At 50.4% G+C, this 23,157-nt stretch overlaps 1 protein-coding gene and 1 long non-coding RNA gene across 12 annotated transcripts in view; one reads left to right on the forward strand and one right to left on the reverse strand.

Moving 5' to 3' along the window:
• Positions 1–23,157, reverse strand: part of Col18a1 (collagen type XVIII alpha 1 chain) — a 122,836-nt gene that overhangs the window by 52,991 nt on the left and 46,688 nt on the right. For 2 of the 6 annotated variants that reach the window (XM_021174916.3, XM_021174915.3), the window contains exon 1: positions 9,840–10,682. The exons of 2 other annotated variants lie outside the window; for them this stretch is intronic. In XM_021174916.3, the coding sequence (XP_021030575.1) occupies positions 9,840–10,557 (718 nt within the window). In that variant the 5' untranslated portion in view covers positions 10,558–10,682. Of the gene's footprint in view, positions 1–9,098; positions 10,683–23,157 lie in introns of those variants that run through there. 2 more of the 6 variants (XM_021174913.3, XM_021174912.3) reach the window with 1 other exon arrangement.
• On the forward strand, positions 9,547–20,974 carry LOC110303721 (uncharacterized). 6 transcript variants are annotated; one of them, XR_015048427.1, is made up of 9 exons: positions 9,547–9,671; positions 10,682–10,793; positions 11,244–11,369; positions 11,512–11,566; positions 17,508–17,577; positions 18,095–18,186; positions 18,421–18,505; positions 19,867–20,025; positions 20,130–20,974. It is a non-coding gene; the product is annotated as an uncharacterized LOC110303721 (long non-coding RNA). The 6 variants fall into 6 exon arrangements; XR_015048428.1 differs by having other exon boundaries at positions 18,421–18,490; XR_015048429.1 differs by lacking the exons at positions 19,867–20,025; positions 20,130–20,974 and adding an exon at positions 18,911–19,402 and having other exon boundaries at positions 18,421–18,490.

A 23,157-nucleotide genomic window follows, 5' to 3' on the forward strand; every position in this document is an offset into this window, starting at 1 on the left:
TACAAGAAGCACAGGGACGGAAAAGAATCAGTACAGGAGGGAACTGTGACAGAAAGAGACCAGCAACATATAGGAAGCAAACTGACGGAACAAGGGAGAGATAGAAAGTTCTATAACTCCAACCCCCTCTCACTGAATGGCAGAGCATCATCCAGACTGAAGATGAGGAAGGACTTCCTGGATCTGCACCCATGCACAGAGCACTGCCAGCCACAATGGTGTCCAAGTTCCTCTCTGGTATAGATACAATGTTTCCAAGATAGACAGACATGTCAGGCCACTGAAGAACCTCAACAGACATGACATATACTCTCTGGCCACCTTGGGGGTCAAGTTAGACATTGAAAAACAAATAAAACTGGAATATTTACAGATTTGTGGAAATGACACTTCACAGTCCTAAACAACCAGTAAATATAAAACTCAGGGCAGAACTGAGAAAATAAACATTTAGAAACAATTAAAAAAAAATCAAGTGTGTTGCCATAAAAACTGGTAGGGCAGTTAAAAAAAAATCTTTGAGAGGGGATTTCTATAGCTATAAGTACTTCATTAACAGGCAAGTGGTCTGAAATAAACAACCCATATTACATGCAGAATTAGGAAAAAGGTGGGGGGAGGGAGGATCCAGAGCAAATAGAAGGAGAAAAATAAGGAAAAATGAAACAAAAATCAATAAAGCAAAGAACGGGAAAACACATGGGGGAAAATCAATGAAAGCAAAGTCAACTCTTTGGAAAGATAAACATAACTGATGAACCTTGTAAAGCCGACCAAGACAAAAACATGGGGAGACTCATGACCGAGGTCAGGAGAGCAGGGTCACCGCTGACTACAGGAATGGTATGGGCTGTGACAGAGCCCGAGGAAACCAAAGGAAGAGGCCAATTTCTAGACATACAAAAGCTACAGAGGAAGCCGAACGTTTGGATAGACCCACAGAGGGGATAAGACAAACTGTAAAAAACAAAACAAACAAACAAACAAACAAACAAGCCCTGCTTTTGAGAACTCTGTAAAAACATTTAAAGAAATTACATCGATTCTTCTCAAATGTATCCCAAAATACTGAGAGAGAAGATGCTCTATCTCATTCTATAAGGCCAGTATTATCAAAAGCCACATAAAGATGCTATATAGAAAGATGTTGAAGGAAGAAGAAAAGGAGAAGGAGTGGGGAAGAAGGAGGAGAGGAAGGAGGAGGAGGAAGAGGAGGAGGAGGAGGACGGAGACAGGCAGGTTGGAAAGGAAGTTGTCAGTATAAACACCCAAAGATTCTGCAACAAGTTTCTTACAACTGTAAGCAGTCTGGGTAGAAATGAAACTACTCTAAAGAGACCTTTGTGTCTCTCACTCTGACTGTCAGATAGTTGAAACAATGTGCCCCAAAGAAATGTGAATTCCCCACCCCCACCCCCGGAATCCCATGCTGGGAGAAGAAAAAGGTGTGTGGGGGGAGAGATTTCACACTGTCCTAACATCTTTGAGACCACCTTGCAAGAGGAGGCTATAAAACCCAGTGGATCTTGGACCAGTGATTGGCAGGCCCACATCCTGACCTGGGCTGCTTAGATGTGCATGGCCCTGGCCCTCCAGTGAAACTCTCTTCTCACATCAGGACCTGAAGACAGACTTGCTGCATCTCTTTCACCCTCTTCCCAATGTGACCACTGAATACATCTTTTCATGCTCTCCACTTCTAATTTGGCTTTTGTAAAAATTGGCTCATCGAGGATGGGTGGCCAGAGTGTAACTGGCGCAGATTATGACCCCCCCAAACTCGATAACAGAACAAACAAATGAACTCAGCAAACCAACAGGATAACACATTCAGCAACAAAAACAAAAAGGAAACAAAAAGGAAAGTTCAATGCAATTTCCACATAACAGTAACACTGAAAAGAATAAAATGCATAGGACCTAACTCAGCCAAGAACGGGAAAGTCTTGTACAGTGAAAGCCACAAAATACTATGGAAAAAATTTAAACACATCAATGACAGGCCGCCCACGCTCATCATGCCTCCAAAGCCGTCCAAGGCAGAACAACTTATAAATAACAGATAGGAATTTCTCACAACACTGAGTGCTGAATCCAAAACCAAGGTATTTTGAGACCTAGACCCCATTCTAAGACGGTACCATCTCACTGTGTCCTCAAAAGGGAACTGTGTCCTTACACTTACACAGCAGAAGCGAAGGGACAGAGACTAGTACACACACACCCTGCGCCTTCATGAGGGTGTGAAGCTCATTTGGGAGACCAGAGCTGGAGGTCACTTCTAAAAGGTCATCCCCCTCAGCAGCATTAGATCTAGAGAAGACACATTCAAGCGACAACCATTACCAAAGCCATCCAAGGTGACCTACAGGTTATAAGCAATCCCTGTCAAAACCCCAATGGGAGTTTTGCTTTGGTTTGGTTTTTGGCAGCATGGGGGATTGAACTCAGAATGCCGCCCACGTGAAGAAATGTTCTGCCAGGCAGTGGTGGCACACGCCTTGAATCCCAGCACTTGGGAGGCAGAGGCAGGCGGATTTCTGAGTTCGAGACCAGCCTGGTCTACAGAGTAAGTTCCAGGACAGCCAGAGGCCAGGGCTACACAGAGAAACCCTGTTTTGAAAAACCAAAGAAAGAAAGAAAGAAAGAAAGAAAGAAAGAAAGAAAGAAAGAAAGAAAGAAAGAAAGAAAGAAAGAAAGAAAGAAAGAAAGAAATGTTCTAGCACAGAGCCACCACTTCAGTCTTCCCAATAATAGTTTTTGTAAAACATAAAAAAGCCATCCAGAAGTTCATGCCAAAGAAGCCAAAGGAATTGTGACAAAGCTTAAAGCTGATGGACTCACAATTTCTGGTTTTAAAATTTCCTCTAAAGCTACAGTCACCAACTGTGGTGGTTTGAATATGCTTGGCCCAGGAGTAGCAATATTAGGAGGTGTGGCCTTGTTGGAGAAGGTGTGGTCTTGTTGGAGAGGGTGTGGCCTTGTTGGAGAGGGTGTGGCCTTGTTAGAGAAAGTGTGTCACTGTGGGGATGGGCTTTGAGACCCTCTTTCTAGCTGCCTTGAAGACAGTCTTCTGGCTGCCTTCAGGTCAAGACATAAAACTCTCAGCTCCTCCAGCACCATGCCTGCCTGGATGCTGCCATGCTCCCGCTGTGATGATAATGGACTGACCCTCTGAATCTGAAAAATCACACAAATTAAATGTTGTCCTTTATAAGTGTTACCTTGATCATGGTGTCTCTTTACAGCAATGGAAACCCTAACTAAGATACCAATACTGTCTCTGGCATAAGGACAGATATATGGACCCAGCATGGTGTTGCATTTTCTATAATATCCTGTAACCAGTGCTGGAAAGGCCCAATTGGGAGTTCTTAAGCCATGCAAGACCCTGTCTCTAAAACAAAACAAAACAAAAACAGAAAAACAACAGACAGACCAATGAGATAGAATACAGCACTCAGAAATAAACTATCACATATGATTATTTCCTCCAAAACCATAGGCTTTAATGTTGTCAGGTCCTCACACTGTGTGTGTGTGTGTGTGTATGTGTGTGTGTATACTTACATATATAATATATGTGTATGTATACACATACACTATATATACTGTGTAAATATATACCATGTATATACACTATATACACTGTATAAATATATGTTGTATTATATATAATATATACATGTATATTATATATACAATATAGCCATGCCTCCTCTACCATCAGAGCTGTGTTCACCTTGTCATCCCCACAGCATCCTGCCTGAATAGCTCACACACACTGCAACTTATGGCCACCATCCTGGAGCCTCCAAACTGAACCAAAAAGAATAGGCAGCCTCAGCTCTCTGACCGTGGGTGCGATGCCTGCTGCCTTGTCTCTGGCACCACAGTGGACTGCATCCTCACACTGAGCCTGAACACACCCTTCCTCCCTCGAGTTGCTTCCGTCAGGTTGTCCCAGCAACATGAGAGGCAGCATCACATGTGGTTCCCAGAACACAGGAGAAAACATCAGACTCAACAACGGAACAACCTGACGCAAAACTGAGCTGAGAGCATGACAGACGGGAGGGAGGGACTGGGGAGTTGATAGCAGTAACAGAAATGGGGGATTAGCTTGGGGACATGGGAGCTCTGGGGTGGATGGCGGGTGGTAGCCGACAGCACTGACCTCCAGGTCACGGGCATGCTTTATGGTGAGTATGCTGTATCATCTTAAACAATAGGCAAAAGCAGTGGCTTCCCCAAGGCAGAAGGATAGACAGGTCATCTGCCAATGAGAAGGATGCTATCAAGGAGCCAGTCTTAGGACTCACTTGGACACTCTGCTGGCCCCTGAGATGTCAAGTATCTTCTCCCAAAGCCTTGACAAGGACAGAACCACAACACGTACTGTCCCTGCCTGCCTGAGCTGCCATAGTGGGACCAGGTCCACTCTGCTGGATCCCACCTCTCCGCTGCCCCATAAGGAAGCAGACATTGTGGTTTGAATGTACTGTGTCCCCCACAGGCTCCTGGGTGGAAGGCATGGTTGCTACATGATGGTGCTCCAGAGAGGTGACAAATCATGACTTCTTCTTTGCTGGGTTAATCCAGGAATGGGTGGGAAGAAGGTTTACTGAAGGCCCATCTCTGAAGGCTGCCCTGTCCCCGGTCCCTTGCTCTCACTCCTGTGGGATGAGCAGTTTTTCTCGGCCATGCCCTTGACTGTGCCTCACCACAGGCCATAAGCAGTGGAATAGACACATGGGCTGTGAGTCAGAACGATGCTTTCCTCCCCTAAGCTGTTTTAACAGGCACTGGGCCACAGTGACAAAAAACTACCACTATAGATAAGCCCTGCAGACAAAGACACTGATGTCTCAGTGCTGACAAGACAGCCAAGAGGGTGCCTGCATCCTCCATGAGAGAGGAAGAAGAGGTGGCCTACAGGGAAGGCTAAATCCCCTGAGCTGATGCAGAATTCACACAGCTCAGTGACAGAGCAAGCAACCAGATATTTAAATGGGCACAAGACCTGAGCAGACATTTCTAGGAAGACCCATACAGTCTGCAGCAAAACCTGGTCCAGATCCCAGGTCACCAGAGACATAAGCGAAATCCACAACAGGATACACCGTGTCACATCTGTTAGGCATAAAGCAACAGGTGGCAAAGAAAAAGGAGGAACCCTTTACACTGCTCGGGGGATGGAATCTAGGTCAGTCACCAGGGGAAACATGGTGAAGCTGAGGACGGGGGTGGGGCAGGAAGGGAGAGACAGACAGACAGAAAGGGAGGAAGGGAAACAGAGAAAGAGGCAGAGAGACAAAGAGACTGAGAGAGAGGGAGGGAGGGAGAGAGAGAGAGGCAGAGAGGGAGACAGAGAGAGAGGGAGGGAGGCAGGCAGGCAGGGAGGGAGGAAGGGAAAGGCAAGAAAAGACAAGGCAAGGCAAGGAAAGGCAAGGAAATGAAAGAAAAGGAGAAAGAGAAAGAGAAAGAGAAAGAAAAAGAGAAAAATAATCAAAATAAAACCGCTATGATCAACAGCAGCCAAAGGAACTAAGGTTAGGCTGTGGAAGTCACACCCACACCCCAGCTTTACTGCAGTCAAGACCCAGAGGCCCACATGGGTGTTCACAGACATGGGAAGGAGAAGACGCTGTACACACAAAGCAACACTGACCACAAAGGAACCAACACAGAGTGGTCTGGTGGACACTGTGCTAAGAAAAACAAGCTTAGCTGTGCAGAGTAGACAGCCCATGACCTCACTCACAGGTCACTTCTGACAACCTGTAGATGCAGATGCAAAGCACAAGGGGGGTGGGTGGGCTTTGGCTGGTGGAGAAGTAGGGAGATGTTAATCCAAGACCAAGAGCTCCAGGCTGGCTGCCATCTTGGTATGTAGCAGGTGACCACAGATAGCAATCTATACTACCTGCAGACTGCTCAGAGAGAGTTGGTAGATGTGGTTCAGTGGTAGAGAATCTGCCTAGCATGTGTGCCTAGGTTCTATCTCCAGTATCACACACACACACACACACGCACTGCTCAAACTGTAGCTTTTAAATGTAACCCTGACAAGCGATGGATAACTCGGTGGTCAGTGTTACACAGAATATCTGCCTATGAAACCATTGCATCGCACACATACTCTAAATCCTTGAATATTCATAAGTTCCTGTAGACTCTCTCCAGGCTCCTACAGCTCACCTGAGCCCTAAGCCTGGATGCCCCAGAGAGTTGGCTGGGTGTCCGCTCTGGTGTGTCTGGGAGGAAGGGAATGTCTGTGGGCAGCTCAGCTAGCTCCGTGCACATAATATTTATCCCCAGGGTTGCCAGGAGTGAGAGATAAGCATTTGGGTATTTTTCCACGGAGGGGTCTTGTCTCCTGGGATCAAAGTTAAACAGAAACTCGGGTTAACTGAAGCGTCCTAAGGAACAGCCACAGTTTGGAGTCTCTCATTTGATCAAGGAGCCAGATACAAGCCCAGGCGAGAGTGGCTGGGGGCTCATGAGGTCCTCAATAGAAGAAGCATCTATGGCCAATGTGGACAGAGCAAGACCACAGCAGAGGCCCCCAGAGTGTCCCCCATCCTGGACATCTCTTTCAACACTCCATGACCTATCCCCATGGTCCACAAGGTTCAAAGGTTCAATTACACTCTGTGGCTCTTGGTTGCACCGAGGAGGCAGGATTTGGGGCTCCACAGACCTTGCTTTTTCCCAAGAGCCTTCAGGCTCCCTGGATAACTGTACCTGTCTCTGTTGTTATTCACAGGGTAGGCAAGGTTCTGAGACACGGACATGGGAGAGTAAGGCAAAATGTCCAGGTCTATGAAGCTCTGCCATTCTCAGGTCCCACTGAGATACCTCAAGGGCTTGATGCAGGCTGGTAGCAGGCCCAATGGTATTAGTGAGGGCAGAGCATCAAGGATCGTGGGTGTGGTACCCCTGAACCCTTGCACAATACTCTGCCCCCATATACCTAAGGTCCAGCTGCATGCTGACCTAGCATGCATGTCAGGGACATAGCCATGTCAGGGAGTTCCCCTGGTGTGACCCTCTACCTCCCAACTATCACCTCACATGCCGACTGAATGCTGTAATGCTTCCTCTGACACCTTGGCACCAGGCCACTCACCGCATCGTCTCCCTCAGGGGTCAGAAGAAAAGACATGGGTGAGGAGCTACAAGCTCTGCTAAACAGATGAACGCAGAGGCCTCAGGGTGCCAGGCAGGGCCAGGTGTGCACCGTGAAGTGTGTGGATGTCTAGGGCACAGGCCCTCGGCACTAGGTATATACAGGTATTCAGTTATTTTTCCATAGAAGTGTCTTGTCTCTTCAGAGCGACGTAACACAGAAACTCGAGTTAACTAAAGCCAGATATGTAAGTCCAGGTGTGCAAGGCTAGGGGTTTTGGGTGACTGCAGAACTTCAGTCAGACCACACCCCACTGGCCTGGGGGGTGAGAGAATTGGGCAGGGCCCACATTATAGTGGGAAGCACATATGGTGGTTCTGGTCAGACCCTGAGGAGGAAGTGTGTGCTCTCTGATAGGAACTCACTGTTCCCAATCCCCAAGCTGCCTGATGTGGTCCAGGACCCTCCATGTCCCCTGATCGTCATGGGGCTAAGAACTGACCCCAACATCTCCCACTCTAAAACCTCACAGCTGTGACACTGTGGGGGAGGGGTCCCACCAGGAACTCCACCTATACCATACTGAGGTAAGAGTCATCAAGCAACCACAGAGGCCCAGCAGGAGTGAGGCTCACCCCGAGTGGATGAACCTAGGAAGGGGAGAGGCCTCCTGCTCCTACCAGAGCTTCCACGAATCCTCCCCCACCAACCTTGCCTGGAAAGGGGCCTTAGTTTAATGAGGTTTGACACCCACAGCTGGAGCCTCCACGTACATGGGCCTTGAGTGCTGATGGACCAGTCCCCCAGGACTTTGCTGGGGATACAGCCCAAAGTATCCAGATGTTCAGCCACCAGCTGGCCAGGCAGACAGTTAATGACATTAGTGTCCCACAAAGCTCCACTCTATGGCCCATATGTGGCAGTCCTGGCCTTGCATGCCATGTGGCTAAGCCTTCCCTCAAAGGGGCCTTGACCTTCCTCCTCCCCAACACCTAATGCCTTCACAGCATCTGGCTGCCCCTGAAACAGACTGGGCGCTCCTAACCCTGGATAGCAGCCCTCTTGATTACCCTTCATCCTGCATGGTCTAAACAGAGGCTGTGGGAGGTTGGTTGTCTTCCTGTCAAGACGCATCCCTGCGGAGCTGACCCTGCAAGGCAGGCTCTGCCAGCTGTGGCCAGGTGTGGGCCTCCACAGGGAGGGAACCTGAACCACATTCCACTATTCCAAGGATGGAATGTGTGGAGGACTCTGTGTGACACCAGCTGCATCAAATCTGAGCCTATAGCCCTGGAGTAGCCACACCCTCTCAGGCCCAGCTGGGACCCCTAATGAGGCATGAGTGATCCCTGGGCTTCTGCCCAGCCCAGACCCTTCCTGGAGCAGGCCCACACATCCAACCACCACCTAGCCAGAGGCTATGTACTCCAGAGCTCTCAGGGCTTAGCTGGGCAGAAGCATGTGGGTTATATAGGAGGCTTGGGGCCTATGACCCTGTGCGCCTGGCACCTTTCATACCTTTGGCCAAGCTGGCTAGGGCCACAGGGAGAACATCAAACAAGGTGTGTGCCTCAGAGGCCAGGAACAAGGAGGAAGCAGCTGGTATTTGATAGGAATAACGCTCCCTCAGACATGTCAATTATCGTTGTGTCTCTCAATTTCCAGTCCGTGACTGAGGAAGCACCTGGCTGACTCAGAACCAGGACACCTCAACACTCAGAGAGCACCTGGGGCAGGTGATGACCTGTCATGCCTGCTACAGAAATAGAATGTGTGGTCATAGCCACGCCCAGCCTCCAGTCTCCTCCCTACACAGAACATCATACCCCAGTACCTCTCCAGTGCCATTGCCAGGACCAGTGAGGCAAGGGTGGAGATCCTGTGCTGGGTTCTCATCAGCTCTTGCTAAGGTCTCTTGACAAAAAGCAAAAAAAGAGAAAGGGGAGGATGGTAGCCACTTGGTTACCTGCAGCTGGCCCAATGAACACACAGTACCCGTCCTCCTGAGAAGGGAGAGAGGCACAGACGACGGGCAGCCTGTCCCCAGCTAGGTAGTTCCAACATTCGTCCTCCAAGGCCTCACAGAACTGCCGGCAGGGTGGCAAGGGGGGTGGTGGGCCTGGGCCACAGGAAGGAGCCAGCAGCAGACAGAAGAACCAGGCAAGGAAGGGGTGGCAGTTTGTATGGAGGAAGCGCCCCCAAGCCTGCACGGTGGCCTCTACCTCCACACTGTCTGTATGGTGAAGATGATTAGGCAGCCAAAAGTGTCCTATACCTAAACGGCTGCAGAGAGTCAGAGTGGGTGGCAGGGGCAGGCAGCGGCTGGTAGAGGTCAGAGAGCCATTTCCCGCCAGTGCAGAGTCATTAGAAAGCCCAGTCCCTGAAGAAGGAGCCACGTGCGAAACCCAAGTACCAGGGAACCCAGGTAAAGCTGCTACCTGAGAGAGCTGGCCGGAAGGGTCAGAGGAAGGAACAGAGAGTAAACCGTGCACACTCAGAGAAGCCGTCACCAGAGGACCCGTCACCAAGGGAAGAAGAGGTACGTGCCCGTGGATGTCAGAGTGGACATCAGAGTGTCTGTGCTGCTGGCTGGACCTGGCTGTCATAGGCAAGAGTCCTTTCCCCTCCAGATGCTGGGGCTGCCTGGGAGGCTCTTGGTTCCCCCAGGGAGGAGCCCTGATCCGTGGAGAAGAGAGAAATGCTCTACCTGGGAAGTCTGGTGGGACTGAGGGTCTTCCCAGTGGTGCCTGGAGGTTGCTCTGGAAGGGAGGCATCTGGGTGGGCACAGCCAGCGTGCCAGCCTCAGTTGTCTGAGCATCTGGAGAACTTGGAATGGCACTGCTTAGCCAGAGAGTGGTCTTACTCCCCTGGGGAGCACTGGAGAGCTCGGCAGGAGAGGGGAGGACTGTAGGGATTGAGGAATCTGGAACCCCAGTCCCAGTAGAGTGCCCAATAGTTGAGTCCTCATCCCACAGCTGGACGAAGCTCCGAATGCCCTGAGCCACATTCAGAATCTTGGCTCCAACGCCCGCAACATTCTCCTCCTTCGTGTCTGGGCTCGCAGCAGGGGGCACCAGGGGAATGGGGACAGCAGGGGTTGCAGGGCTGCCACCCTGGCCAGCTTTCCGATCCTCCTCCTCCTCCTCTTCCTCCGGGGGCAGCTCGGAGCTGGCAGGAGTCGTCTGTTGTTCTGTGAGGCCATCCTGGGGGACCACGTGCGTGGTGGGGTTCTCTGTGGACTGCACAGGTGAACTGTTCTGGGGTTTCGAGACCGGGCCTTCCAAAGAATCAGAGGTCTTGGGCGGCCAGAGCCACACCAGGGGATTCAGGGGACTCAGGGAATTCCCATCAGCGCTGGCAGGCACAAGGCGGCAGGAGAGCAGCAACAGCAGCAGGCAGAGGCATCTGCTGGGGTCGGGAGCCATCAGGGCAGTGCGAGCCTCTGTGCCGGGGCGGATCCTGTGGTCCTGGAGGTGGGGCCTGCCAGGTCCCCACCCTCCTTCATTCCTGGTTCCCAGTCTCCTTCCCTCCACCGCTTCCCTCTGGCAGAAGGGAATGAACCCAGCCTGAGAATCAAGGTGATCCACCAAGCGGTACCTTCAGATTCCATTTAACTCCTTCCTGGCTGCACCTCCAGAAGCAGACAGAGCAGAAAGATGGGGTAAGAGACACCCAGCGGAACTCCAGCTTGTGTAACTTAGAGCTGCTGAGTCTCTGCTGAGAGTGGGTGTGGGTGTGGGGGCTTGGCCAGGGTCCTCGGGGACATGGAAACCGCGCCCCAGATCCTAGGGCCTCCATTGGAGAACACCCGGAAGTCCTGGCTGCTGGCCACCATTCTATGATGAAACCCAGTTTGAAAAACGCTCAGCTTGCTGCAGTTCCAATTCTTGTGTTACAGTTGTTGATTTAGAGAAAGGGTGGGTGTCCGTTCCTTTCCCCTGCCACAGCCCTCCTATCTGCCCAAAGCCTAAAAGCCATCAACTTGATCTGTCCCTTAGACCCTCCAAGAGTCCACTAGCTTTCTCTGTGGGCCACAGTGACCACATTACTTCTTTCTCTGGTTTGTTCTTAAATCCTCTCATATAATCTGCCTATGGTGCTCTCTCTGCAGTGACCTGCTCTGAAGCTGTGTTTCCTGGTCCAGCAAGTGTTTGGAAAGGAATTCCTGGAGATTGCTTCAAAGTAACACAGACTGTAGCAGTTAGCAGGGCCTCAAGAGGAAGGAAAAGGAAAAAAGGTGTGGGATGTATCCAAGGGATACGCCATCAACAGCAGGCTTCTGCCTCCTGTCTATGGATTCCAGCTGCGTGCATGGCTTAGCAGCCTGTGTCCCAGGAACAGTCAGGGCACTGCCTTTACTCTTGTGTTCGCTTTGCTAGGTCTGTCTGCAGATGGATGTTCCCCGTGCTGTTCCTTTCCTTCACACAGCTTCAGGTAAAAATCTCACTCTATAATAAACCAGGGGCTATAAGTGGTTTGTCCATCCTGTAGCCTACTCTGGGTTACAGCTCATGGGTACCTGCCAACCTCCCTCCACTATAGCCGCCCTGACCCCATGAGGTCAGGTAGGTTCTTCTCCAACATTCCCTTCACAGATTTAGCTGGATGCTCACCAGGGATGTCCTCCTGTGCTGACTCTGTATGAACTCCCACAGGGGCGGGGGAGGGGGGTGGCTCCTCCTGCCTCAGTGTCTGACTGTGAGCCCTAGGCAACAGCAAGATGTAGATGGGAAAGGGAGGGACACACTTGCCTGGCCACCTGACCACGTGTCTTCCAGCCCCTCCAACATCAAGACCTTTTGGATAGCTAGACTTGGGGATTAGGAGACCCACATGTCCTAGGGCTTTGGACAGAGATGTCCATGGTGTAGCTGGGTTTTCGAATTTCAGAGACGTTCTGTATCTAATCAAAGTCAACATCCACGGAAATGAAGACAAGGAGATGGAACACCCTGTAACCCCCCACACACACACACACGTTCTGTGGTCCTACATCTAAGACCCTACAAGGGTCTCTCTGCCTCACCTCCATCACTATTGAAATTCATAAGATGGTCCCCAGGGGTGCCCAATGGGTGGAGCACTGGAATTGTAAGTTGCCCTGGTTCCCCTTTTTACAAGGTCTGGTGGGAAGAGCTCAGCCTCTCTAGGCTGTTACAGGTGCCCCCAGATCTATCTGAACACTTCCACCCAGAACAGCACCAGGGACCCCACCCCACCCCACCCCCGGACCCAGAAAAGGTTGGTATTTATCCAAAAACTCTGCTCCTCCCCAGCTCTGTATGAAGTCTAAGGCAGTGCAGATCTGGGCCAGCAGAAACAGATTAGCTACATAGGAGGAGGGACAGGGACTGAGTTCAGGCAGAGACCCGAGAATGAGAGGCTAAAACATGTCAATGAAAACAAGTATCCAGGGGGCAGGAGAGGTGGCTCGGTGGTTAAGGGTACCTGAGTTCAATTCCCAGCAACCACACGGTGGCTCACAACCATCTGTAACTCCAGGACCCAACGCCCTCATACAAACATCAATGCACATAGGAAGGGAGGGAGGGAGGAAGGGAGGGAGGGAGGGAGGGAGGAAGAGAGGGAGGGAGGAAGAGAGGGAGGGAGGGAGAAGACAAGACAATAAAAGAAATGTCCAATGGCCACCAGGCAGGAAGGTGGAAACACTGAGATCAACTATGGGGAAGCTGCTGCCAAGGCTGGCTACCCTCAGTCCCATTCATAACTCAGAGCAGGACTGGGCTCCACTCCAGCAGCCCTTCTAATTGTCACGTTATAGAGTCTGTGGCTTCCTCCCTCAGTTTCCCCAGTGACAAAAGAACCAGGATGGACAGGAACAAGTTTCCCATCCACACAGCCCAAAGCCATGAAGCCCAGCAGAGTCCCCAACACCAGCCAGCCAGCCAGGCACATGCTAGGTGAGGCCCCGTGAGCATCCATTCCACAGAATGAAGAAATAGAGACACAGAGGCCATGGGCCCGTGGTCAAGAGCACAGAACTCTTAAGAGTGAAGAAACAGAAGCTAGCAGCCTGCGCATGTACAAAAACCATAGTCACTCATACAAATACACACACACTCATGTAACCAGCTTGTACACATGGATGTAGCATGTACCAGGCTACAGCCTCAGCCAACTGTCCCTCCTGGCTCCACTTTCTCCAAGCTGTGGTGTGGGCAGAGTTACTGCCACCCTCCCCCAAGGCTGCAGTGGCAATGCTTCTGTGTGATGAAACAGCCCCAAAGGCATGTCCCCAACTGTCCTACATCAACATGTAAGGGAATCATCAATCAATGCCTGTCTAAAGGGCAGGGCTGTGCCGTTTGGCTCAGAGTCCAGCTGCAAACAGCTGAATACCAAGTCCCTCTCTAAGAGTGAGGCAGCCATAGGCCCACATCTGTGCCTGTGAGCTCTGCATCTCCAAGTTAGTCCCCACGATGATTGCGTCTGCTTGAGAAATGCCCAGTGAACAGTCTGCTTGAAGATTTCCTAATGTGATTTCATGCCTCAGAGTATCTCTGGAAAATCCCAGGACCGAAGTCCAGAGCCCCGCCCCCTAACCCTGCATGTTTGAGTAGTGGGGGCTCAGCTCCATGGCAGGGAGGAGGGGGGCGAGGAAAAACCCTAAAGTGATGTCATATCCTGGTCCCTGCCCCATCCAGATGCTTATTTCTAGGGTTCCTGGACTGGCAAGCTGGCTCTATACCCGTGAAATTCCTGGGCAAAACCAAAAGCCAGGGCTGGAGGCACTGGAGTGGCCATATCTCCTATTTCAAGGGCCCTATCTATGTAGGAACACACAGTCCCTCCCACACTGAGTACCCACACCAGCACTCACTCTTGCTTAGTTCCCCCCACACCCTGCTGCTCACTTCGGAGTGTCAAATGCCCAGTATTCACTGGGTGGATGGATTCACAGCTCAGGGTCTAAGCTTTGTACCCCATCTGGAGTCTTGTACTACATATACATATGCTCATGCATACACATTCATGGACACACACATGTCCACTCCATACTCAAACACACACACACACACACACACACACACACACACACACACGTGCAGTCACATAAACACTTGCACTATCAGGGAACGCTAAGGTCCTAGCCTACTAAAGGCTACCATCTCTGTCTCTCCCAGCCCTGTGTAAGGGGTCCCATCAGCTCTTCAGTCTGGCATCACTCTGTGTGCCCACAAGCAGCAACGGTCAGGATTTCAGATAAGAGGGAAAATAGAAGCCGGGGAGCCAGGAACAGCACCAACCCATTTCCCTGCCACTGCCTGGTCAAGGGTGACCTCAGACCCTTTGGAGACAGAGAGCATGTTGTCACACAGGATCTGTAGGGGAAGCATGGAGATTACTTGGTCCAGATGATGTCAGCCGCCAAGCTGGGGAGAGAACCCAAGGTAAAGAGAAAGAGATCCCTGCACCCACAGGAAGGTGGAGAGGGGACACTGTCTACACCTTAGATTCTAAGAGCTAAGGACTAGGTGAGATGGAAGAGAGTCCCAGGATACAGTTCCTACCCATCTGACACAGGTTCAGTCCCTGGCAGGTGCCCGCTGAGTGCTGAACAGGATGGGTGGGGTGGGAGGATTGTGGCCCTGGAGCCAACATCTAAATTTTCAAGGAACTCATCACAAGCTGGGCTCAATCACACTGTCCCGCAGGCAGCTACTGAAAGACTATACCTCCCATGGTCTAGACCACCCCCACCCCCCAGCTCCTAGAGAACAGGAGCGATTGGTCAGAGACAGGGACCAGCACACAGCATCCCCCAGGAAGCAGGCATCCGCCACGCTCCTGATTCCCAGCCCCCACCTGCAGCTTCCCTTCTCTTTGGCAGTTGTGAGAACAGCTTTCCAAGAAGTCAGTGTCCACTGGCAACCTGTGATTTGAGGACATTCATGCCTGAGGCTTTCTTCAACTGCACCTGAGTCTGACCTTGGGTTGGCTCTCCTGCTCTGTTGTCCTTATGACCTTGTGAGAAAGCAAGTCACTAGTGCCTGCCTTGTTCAGAGTGGCCCTTGTAGTCTGGCAGATCTAACCCTCTGGAAGCCAAAGCTCCTGTTGGCAGGGTTCCCATAGTGCAGAACCTGGAAGGCAAGCCATTCAACAGGGACTTTGGTAACACACCTATACTGACCTCTACAGAGCTGTGCACTGCCCAGCTTACCCATGAGTTGACTGAGTAGCCAGTATAACCCAGAGGGCCCCTGAGGTCCCTTGAGAACAAGGACTCAAGAACTGGCACAAGCCATACCTACAACGGCCAACAATCAATAATGTTCTCTCTTAGCCCTCAGTGACTAGAGTCACATATGGCTCTCCTGCCTATGCCAGCCAGCAGGGATAGAGACTTGGTTAGGACAGGCATCAGCAGAACACCGGGGAGCGATCGCCCAGAAGCCCCTGAGAGGACAAATGAATTTATCTCAGTTTCAGAATCAAGGTACCAAGACACGAGCCGAGCCGTCCCTCACCCTCACCTGCCAAGGTCCTTGGGTGTGCCACAGCAAGTTCTTGCCATGCAAGAAACCACTCCCTCTGCACCATCAGTCCCAGCCCAGCAATGACAGGGACACAAAGATTCTCAGGACTCAGAGAGTTAGCAAATCAGGACCCTTTATAAAGGCAGCATTTCAGCTATGTTTCAATCTCTAGGAACCAGACTATCCCGGCTACCTGGTTACTTCCACCCTCCTCAGGTGCCCTAGGGCATGCCCGGGGCTCAGCTAAGCGCAGGACTCTAAACTCCCAGAAGACACCAAATCTGCAGACCAGGGTCACTTTGGCTTGGGCACTATAACCTCCTCCCATCACCATGGGGACAAGAGGCAAGCACTCATCTGAAAGGAGTCTTTAGCTCCTCGTTCCTCCCAGCACTGGTTCCTTCCAAAAGTCCCACCCTCTCACATCAGTGGCAAGACGCACCCCTGCCCCAAGCTAGGGTTTGTTCTGTCTTGTTGGCCCGTCTGGTCTGGTTTAGATTCCTGAATAATGCAGTCTTCTATTTTCATTAAAAACTCCAAGACACCCACATGCGAGCAGGAACTGGCTCTTAGCAGTGTGAGTTGTTGAGACAGATGAGGCTCAATGAGCCGCGGGATGGCTCTGGGAGACGGCTGGAAGCTCAAGGGTCAAAAGTGCTTCCACAGGGGCTGGAGAGATGGCTCAGTGGTTAAGAGCACTGACTGCTTGTCCAGAAGTCCTGAGTTCAATTCCTAGCAACCACATGGTGGTTCACAATCATCTCTAATGGGCATCCGATGCCGTCTTCTGCTGTGTCTAAAGACAGTGACAGCATACCCACATATATGAAATAAATATGCCCCAAGCGAATGGGGCCGGAGCAAGCGAGTGGTGTGGTCGTGGTGGGGAGTACGCCACCAATTCCAGGTGTCACATTTTGTTCCGAAGCTACCCTTGAGACGTGGTATCTCTGGATTCCCTACATCTCCATTTGCCTCTCAAAGCTCACCACTGCCTGTCCCAAAGCCGAGTATGAAGGAACTGTAATGGCGGAGCTAGGAGGTCACCACAGCATATCATCTATATTCCATGTGGTTCTCCCCCATGTCTGTTGGCGGAGGCCAGTGTGCTTTAGATCACTCTGGTAAGACTCAGGTCTACTGTAGACTCCTTCCTTTTGAGAACGGAGACCACGTGGGGACCTGAAAGGGGCCAGTCAGCAGTGAAACAGTATCCCAATCTCACTCCTTGACTCAGTCAGACCCTGACAAGTATCCCCAAGTCTCTGAGGGGCAGAGAGAGGTTGGACGTCTGTCATCTCATCTGGAGAAGGTTCACCCACGAAGTATTCAAACACTGCTTCTCCACTGTCCAGAGTAATCAGGATCACTGACAGAAGCAAAAGGGGTTGGCCAGTCAGGGGAAACCACCAGGCTTCCAGGGATGCCTAACCTTTTAGGCACTCCTCCTTGCTGGGCAGCCATCGCAAGGACACATGGCCATCTGTCCGGAGATCTTAGCACAAACTTGAGTAAGGTCAAACAGAAGCAATCAGTTGGCTGTGTTGAGAGCTTCATACTCTCCCGCCCCACATCCCAAGATACATAGGTATCCAAAGATGCCTATGTCTAGCAGGTCAAGGGGAGGAAAGAGGCTCCCAGTCACCGTCACCACCATAGCACCCACACCAGGCAGTTCAGGATTGTCTGTAACTTCTGGTCCAGTGGGTCTGGCACCCTCTTCTGGCCTCCACAGGGACTGCACTTATACACACATGCACAAATACATACGCACAATTTATAAAATAATAAATATTTTAAAAGAAACACATTTAAAGTATCTATAGGACATATTGTGATTATGGGAGGGGGATCTAAATATGTCCTCTTTGTTACAGGCTTCTCGGGTGTGGTAAGAAATTGGGATCTGCAGGAGAATGTTCAGAGGACACAGACAGGAGTACTAAGGTACAACTTTTCACACACAGGAAAAGACCTGCATGTGGATGCCCGTGGCTGTGTGGAGACATAGACCCAGGCATGTAATCCATGTACAGATACATTGGATTACATATAAATGACAGTGTACACATATGTACAGACTGGTAAATGCATATCTGGAGAGGTACATATGGCTCTGCATGTAACAGATTCCATGTAAATGGCCATGTGCAGAGAGGCAGGTGTGGTTCCATGTGTACAGATTGCATGTATATGTGTGCGTGAGGGTGAGCGTGTGTGTGTGTGTGTTCATGAATATGGGTATGGTACATTTACATTCTATGCACAGGTGTACATTACTGTGTACAGATTTTTCACTTACATGGATACGTGTACATGCGTGTACAGGAATTTGGGAGCCTATAAGAAACAAGGCCAAGTTTCCCGTAGATCCAAAAGAGTTCGGGAACTGTTTATTGGGGAAACAAGAGGTTTCTTTCTGATCCTCCTGGGCCACTCCTCTTATCTCCTCACTTCACCCCAGGGATTCAAGATGACTCAGCAGAGGTGGGGAGAGATGCATCATTCCCCTGGGGACTGGGGAGGTTGTTCCTACAGAGTCTTCAGAAGCACCAGGCAAGGCTCCAGGAGAAGCTGAGTGAAGCAGGGCGGGCGGGGGGGTGGGGGGGAGGGGGGACGCATGCCTGGAGGCCAAGAAAGCCAGATATGGAGGGCACCCCCCCACCTTACCTCTCAGAATTGAAATTTAATATTCACTTACACAAAACTGATCTGAATGTACTCTCGTGACTATCGACTGCACAACCATCCACACCTGCCCTAAACAGAGTACATTTTTTACCTTTACAGCCTTCAAGAACCAAGCCTGTTTGGCTATTCTGGGTCCCGGGAGGCTCTGCTCTACACAGCTGGAGTTCTGGTGAGGGCTGCTCTGGTCAGTGAGCAGTTGGGCTGGACCACTGGCCACTTATCAGAACTTCTTTAAATTCCTCCAGTGTCCTTTAAGGGTTTGAAAACAGACTTTACACTTCTTTTGTCAACTTCATTCCTTGATGTTTTATGGATTTTGAGTGCTATTTTAAGCAGGCTTTTTCCTCTTGACATTTTTGTGTGTGGATCACCTGTAGCCTGTGTACAGACCACACTGGCTCTTGAATATTGATCTTGTCTCCTGCAATCTTACAGAACTCAGTGGCTCTGACAGATTTCTAGGGGATTCCTGGAGACTTTTTATGACTCAAGGCCTGCCATCTACAAACAAAGAGTTTCCCTTCTTGCTTCCCAATATGGGTGGTCTTTCATGTTCTTTTCTTGCCTAACTGTCTGGCTGCTCTTCCAGGACCTTGGTGAATGGAAGTGCCAAGAGGGGACACGCTTGCCCTGTCCCTGACCTCATGGGGAGAAGCCAGCCACTCACGAAGATTAGCTCTCCGGTTTCCAAAAATGCCATTTTCTAAGTTGATGAAGTTCTTTCTGGGGGAGTATGGGTTTTGTCAAAGGCATTTTCTGGGCCTGTTGAAAAGTCTATGTGATATCTTTATTCTATTGATATAGTGCGTTGCATTGTTTTTGGATGGTAAGTCAACCATGCTGCCCTGGAGTAACTCTCACTCGCTCATGGTATATATAATCTCTCCGACATGTGGCTAGATTTTGGTTGCTGTTTGTTGTTGTTGTTGTTTTGGTTTACTGCCAGTCAGGGTCTCTCTTTCTAGCACTGGCTGACCTAGAACTTGCTATGTGGACCAGGTTGCCTTGGATCTCACAGAGATCCACCTGCCTCTGTCACCCAAATGCTACAATTAAAGGCATGTGCCATTGTCTAACTTTGGATATTCTTGTCTTATCTTAAGAGTGAGGTTGGGGTGGGCCAGCTGGAGCTACATAGTGAAGCTCTCTCTGTCTCAGAGAGCTTGAGGGGGGAGAAATCCCATTCTTGTGGCTTTTGAGAGTTTCGAAGGGCTGTTTAAGGGACTGAGCCAAATGGGAGATGCTCTGCTTTTTCTTTTTCTTTTTTCTTTTTTTTTTTTTTTTTTTGGTTTTTTCGAGACAGGGTTTCTCTGTATAGTCCTGGCTGTCCTGGAACTCACTTTGTAGACCAGGCTGGCCTCGAACTCAGAAATCCGACTGCCTCTGCCTCCCGAGTGCTGGGATTAAAGGCGTGCGCCACCACACCCGGCTGCTTTTTCTTTTTCTTAAAGGGAATATATTTTTAAAGGTTTATTTATTGTTATGTGTAAGTACACTGTAGCTGTCTTCAGACACACCAGAAGAGGGTGTCCGGTCTCATTACAGATGGTTGTGAGCCACCATGTGGTTGCTTTGATTGATTTGAACTCAGGACCTTTGGAAGAACAGTCAGTGCTCCTGCCCACTAAGCCATCTCACCAGCCCCTTTCTGGTTCTTCTTAATAGGCTGATTTTTGCATTACTGATTCTACCTTTCTGCTTTCGGTAGGTTGTCTCACTTTCTTTTCTTGCTGTTGTGTTTAAATAAATACTCAGACAAATATATAATTTCAGAGAGAAAACAAATTTTCTTTCACTCACAATTCCAGGTTCCAGTCCACCACACTGGGAAAGTCAAGGCATCAGGAGTTTGACGTTGATCCAAGTCAGAAGCATAAGACAAAGACTGCTGATACTCAGCTTGCCTTCTCCGAGTTACAAAGTCCAGGGTCCCCTGCCTAGGGAATGGCCCCACCCACAATTAAGATGCAGCTACCCACAACAATTAATGTAATCACAGTAACTCCCCACAGGCATATCCAAGGACTCATCTCCCAGGAGATTCTAGACTCTGTCAATTGACAGTTAGCACTCACATTCGTCTATTAAGAGTGTGTATTTCAGCTGGGCGTGATGGCACACGCCTTTAATCCTAGCACTCAGGAGGCAGAGGCAGGTGAATTTCTGAGTTCGAGGCCAGCCTGGTCTACAGAGTGAGTTCCAGGACAGCCAGGGCTATACAGAGAAACCCTGTCTAGAAAAACAAAAAAAAACAAAAACAAAAACAAAACAAAAGAGTAATAAGCAATTTTATTACTAGCGATTAAAGAATCCTGGAGATAAACTCCCAGCAGAGACGAAGATGCTGAACCCTCAGCTACCACGGCTGCCAGCATCAAACAAAAGGCAACGAACCAAGAGCTGAGAAGACGGCTCAGTGCAAGAAGCAAAACAAGATTCATCCACTACTGACTGGTGGCGTAGACCTGGTCAGTCAGACAATAGAATACTATTCAGCCACAAAAGATGAACAGAGCGCTGGCATGTGCCAGGCTGAGGATGAAAGATAGTTTAGACTCCCCTGAGACATCTTGCTGAGTGACAGGACCCGGGCACCGCATGATTCATTCACACAGAATAAAGAGTTGGCAATCCTCCGGCAGAAAGCCAAACACTCTCTGCGGGGCAGGGGAGGGGGTTGGGGAGAAGGGGCTGAAAGCCAAACGGTTTAAGGAAATGTTCTAAAGTTGGTATTATTATCTTGGAATGCACCAAAAGCAACAAGTTATATCCTTAAATGAGTGGGTCGCTGTGACGGCTGTCAATAGAGCTTCACAGAGAAAGGAAGAAAACACCCACGCAGCACTTCAACCCCCAAGATCCTTAAACGGCATGCGTTTGATCTTTAATGAGGATTTCTCTTGTAACTGCTCAGTCTTGATTTTTCTAAACGGGGGTTTATATTCACAATTTCCCTAAATTATGAATGTCCTTAGCGTCACAGTTAATATGCTTCCCAACTGCTACTATAGGCGCTGCAGTTCCCCTCCCCCCACCCCCACCCTGAAAGCACAGCTTGGGACCCCAGCACTCAGCTTCAGACATAGCTGCTAGGATTGGACCCGCCCGCCCACTATCATGCAGACATGACAACAGTGGGGACAGCTCTGCCCTCTTAACTCCTCCCGCCTCAAGGACGGTCTCCTTCCTCCTTTCGCCAGCACGCCTCTCCTGGCTCTTTGGGTCTACAGCACAGTGGATAGTCTCGATCTCATGGCCTTGAAGCTCACTGCAAAATTCAGAACGGTGGCTGAAAGGTGAGCATCAGGGCCCAGTACATGGTGGTGGCCCTGGGAATGAATGTTCCCAGCTGAGGGACAGCACACGGTGTAGTCCCCTGATGCAGGGGCCAGGCACCTGCCGGACATTGGTATCCAACCAGCTTGGGAGGGGAGTCCATCTTCATAGGCAGGAACAGCATTACCTTCGTAGGAACCTCGGGTCTATGGGATGCCAGGGTTATATCCGCACCAAGTGTGCTGTCCCTGCTGCTTGCAACTAACTGTCCCCCTCGCGGTGGCCGCACACAGCGAGCCTGAGTTTTCCTTCAAGCCCAGACTCTTGACCCAGGAAATTAATATGTGACTGGACATAGTCGTCTCAGCCTTCACACGGGACAGCAACTGCTCTCACAGGCCACGACTCATACCCATGTGTAAGCACAGCTCCGTCCTTGCTTCCAAGACCTGTGAGCACCTAGGAGAACACACAGGATAGAGCAGAGGCCTAGGCCTGAGGCCTCCTGCCCAGGATGGGGATCCTCAGTGGTTGTGGTTCGCAGACGGTAAATGGCGCCTTTGCCTCTGAGGAGCTAGGTAGCCTCGGTTAGCGAACGCCTCATTTGGCCTGTAAGGATTTAACAGTTGTTTATTAACTGGATCCATTCACGGAAGGCTGGGCAGCACATTTACAGTGCTAGGTTCCCAAGGGTGGGGAGGTGGGGAGGGACTGCCATAATTGGGTTAGTGGGGCCCCAGTGGGGCTATGGGGTCAGACATACCCTGGGGTCAGGACACACATTCTCTTGTAAATTTGTTCATGTCTTTGTGACCCCACAAGGGCCTGGGCCTACTTAGGCCACTCAGCTATCTGGAGGGTTAACTGAATAAAAATCACCACTCTCGGGCCGGGCGGTGGTGGCGCACGCCTTTAATCCCAGCACTTGGGAGGCAGAGGCAGGCGGATTTCTGAGTTCAAGGCCAGCCTGGTCTACAGAGTGAGTTCCAGGACAGCCAGGGCTACACAGAGAAACCTTGTCTTGGGGGAAAAAAAAATCACTATTCTCTGAGGCCTGGGGACCTGCAAGATTATGCTAAGCATATATGCTGTTGCTTCTAAAAAAAAAAAAAACTGGATCTGACCTGGAACTATGAGTATCTCTTGACATAGGACAAGTGTCTCTTCCAATGTATGCACACAGTGGGAGTAGGAACCCACAGCCTGTGGCTACATGTCAAGGCCATTGTCAGCAAGCCTACCCAGACGCCTGGCTTGCTCCTGGTCAGGGCAGAGTGAGGCCCCTATGAATCAGGACAGTGATATTGGTGGCAGGCACAGTCAGCAACAGGAGCCACAGTCCCTCACATACCCACACCCATCTTGGGCCCTTTCTAGTTCAAGATTACCGCCCCTCCCCCAGTACCTGGGATATACCCAAGTATATCTATTGGGGGAACACACCAGCACAGTGTGGGAACCCTATCACCACAGAGGAATAGGCTGAGCTAGCCAGGCTAAAGAGCTCAGGTGAGGATATACTGGAGGTCAGAAGGGCAACTGCGGTCTGTGACAACTCAA

The sequence above is a fragment of the Mus caroli genome, unplaced genomic scaffold, assembly GCF_978045245.1.
Source record: "Mus caroli unplaced genomic scaffold, Mus_caroli_1 scaffold_9, whole genome shotgun sequence".
Lineage (NCBI taxonomy): Eukaryota > Metazoa > Chordata > Mammalia > Rodentia > Muridae > Mus > Mus caroli.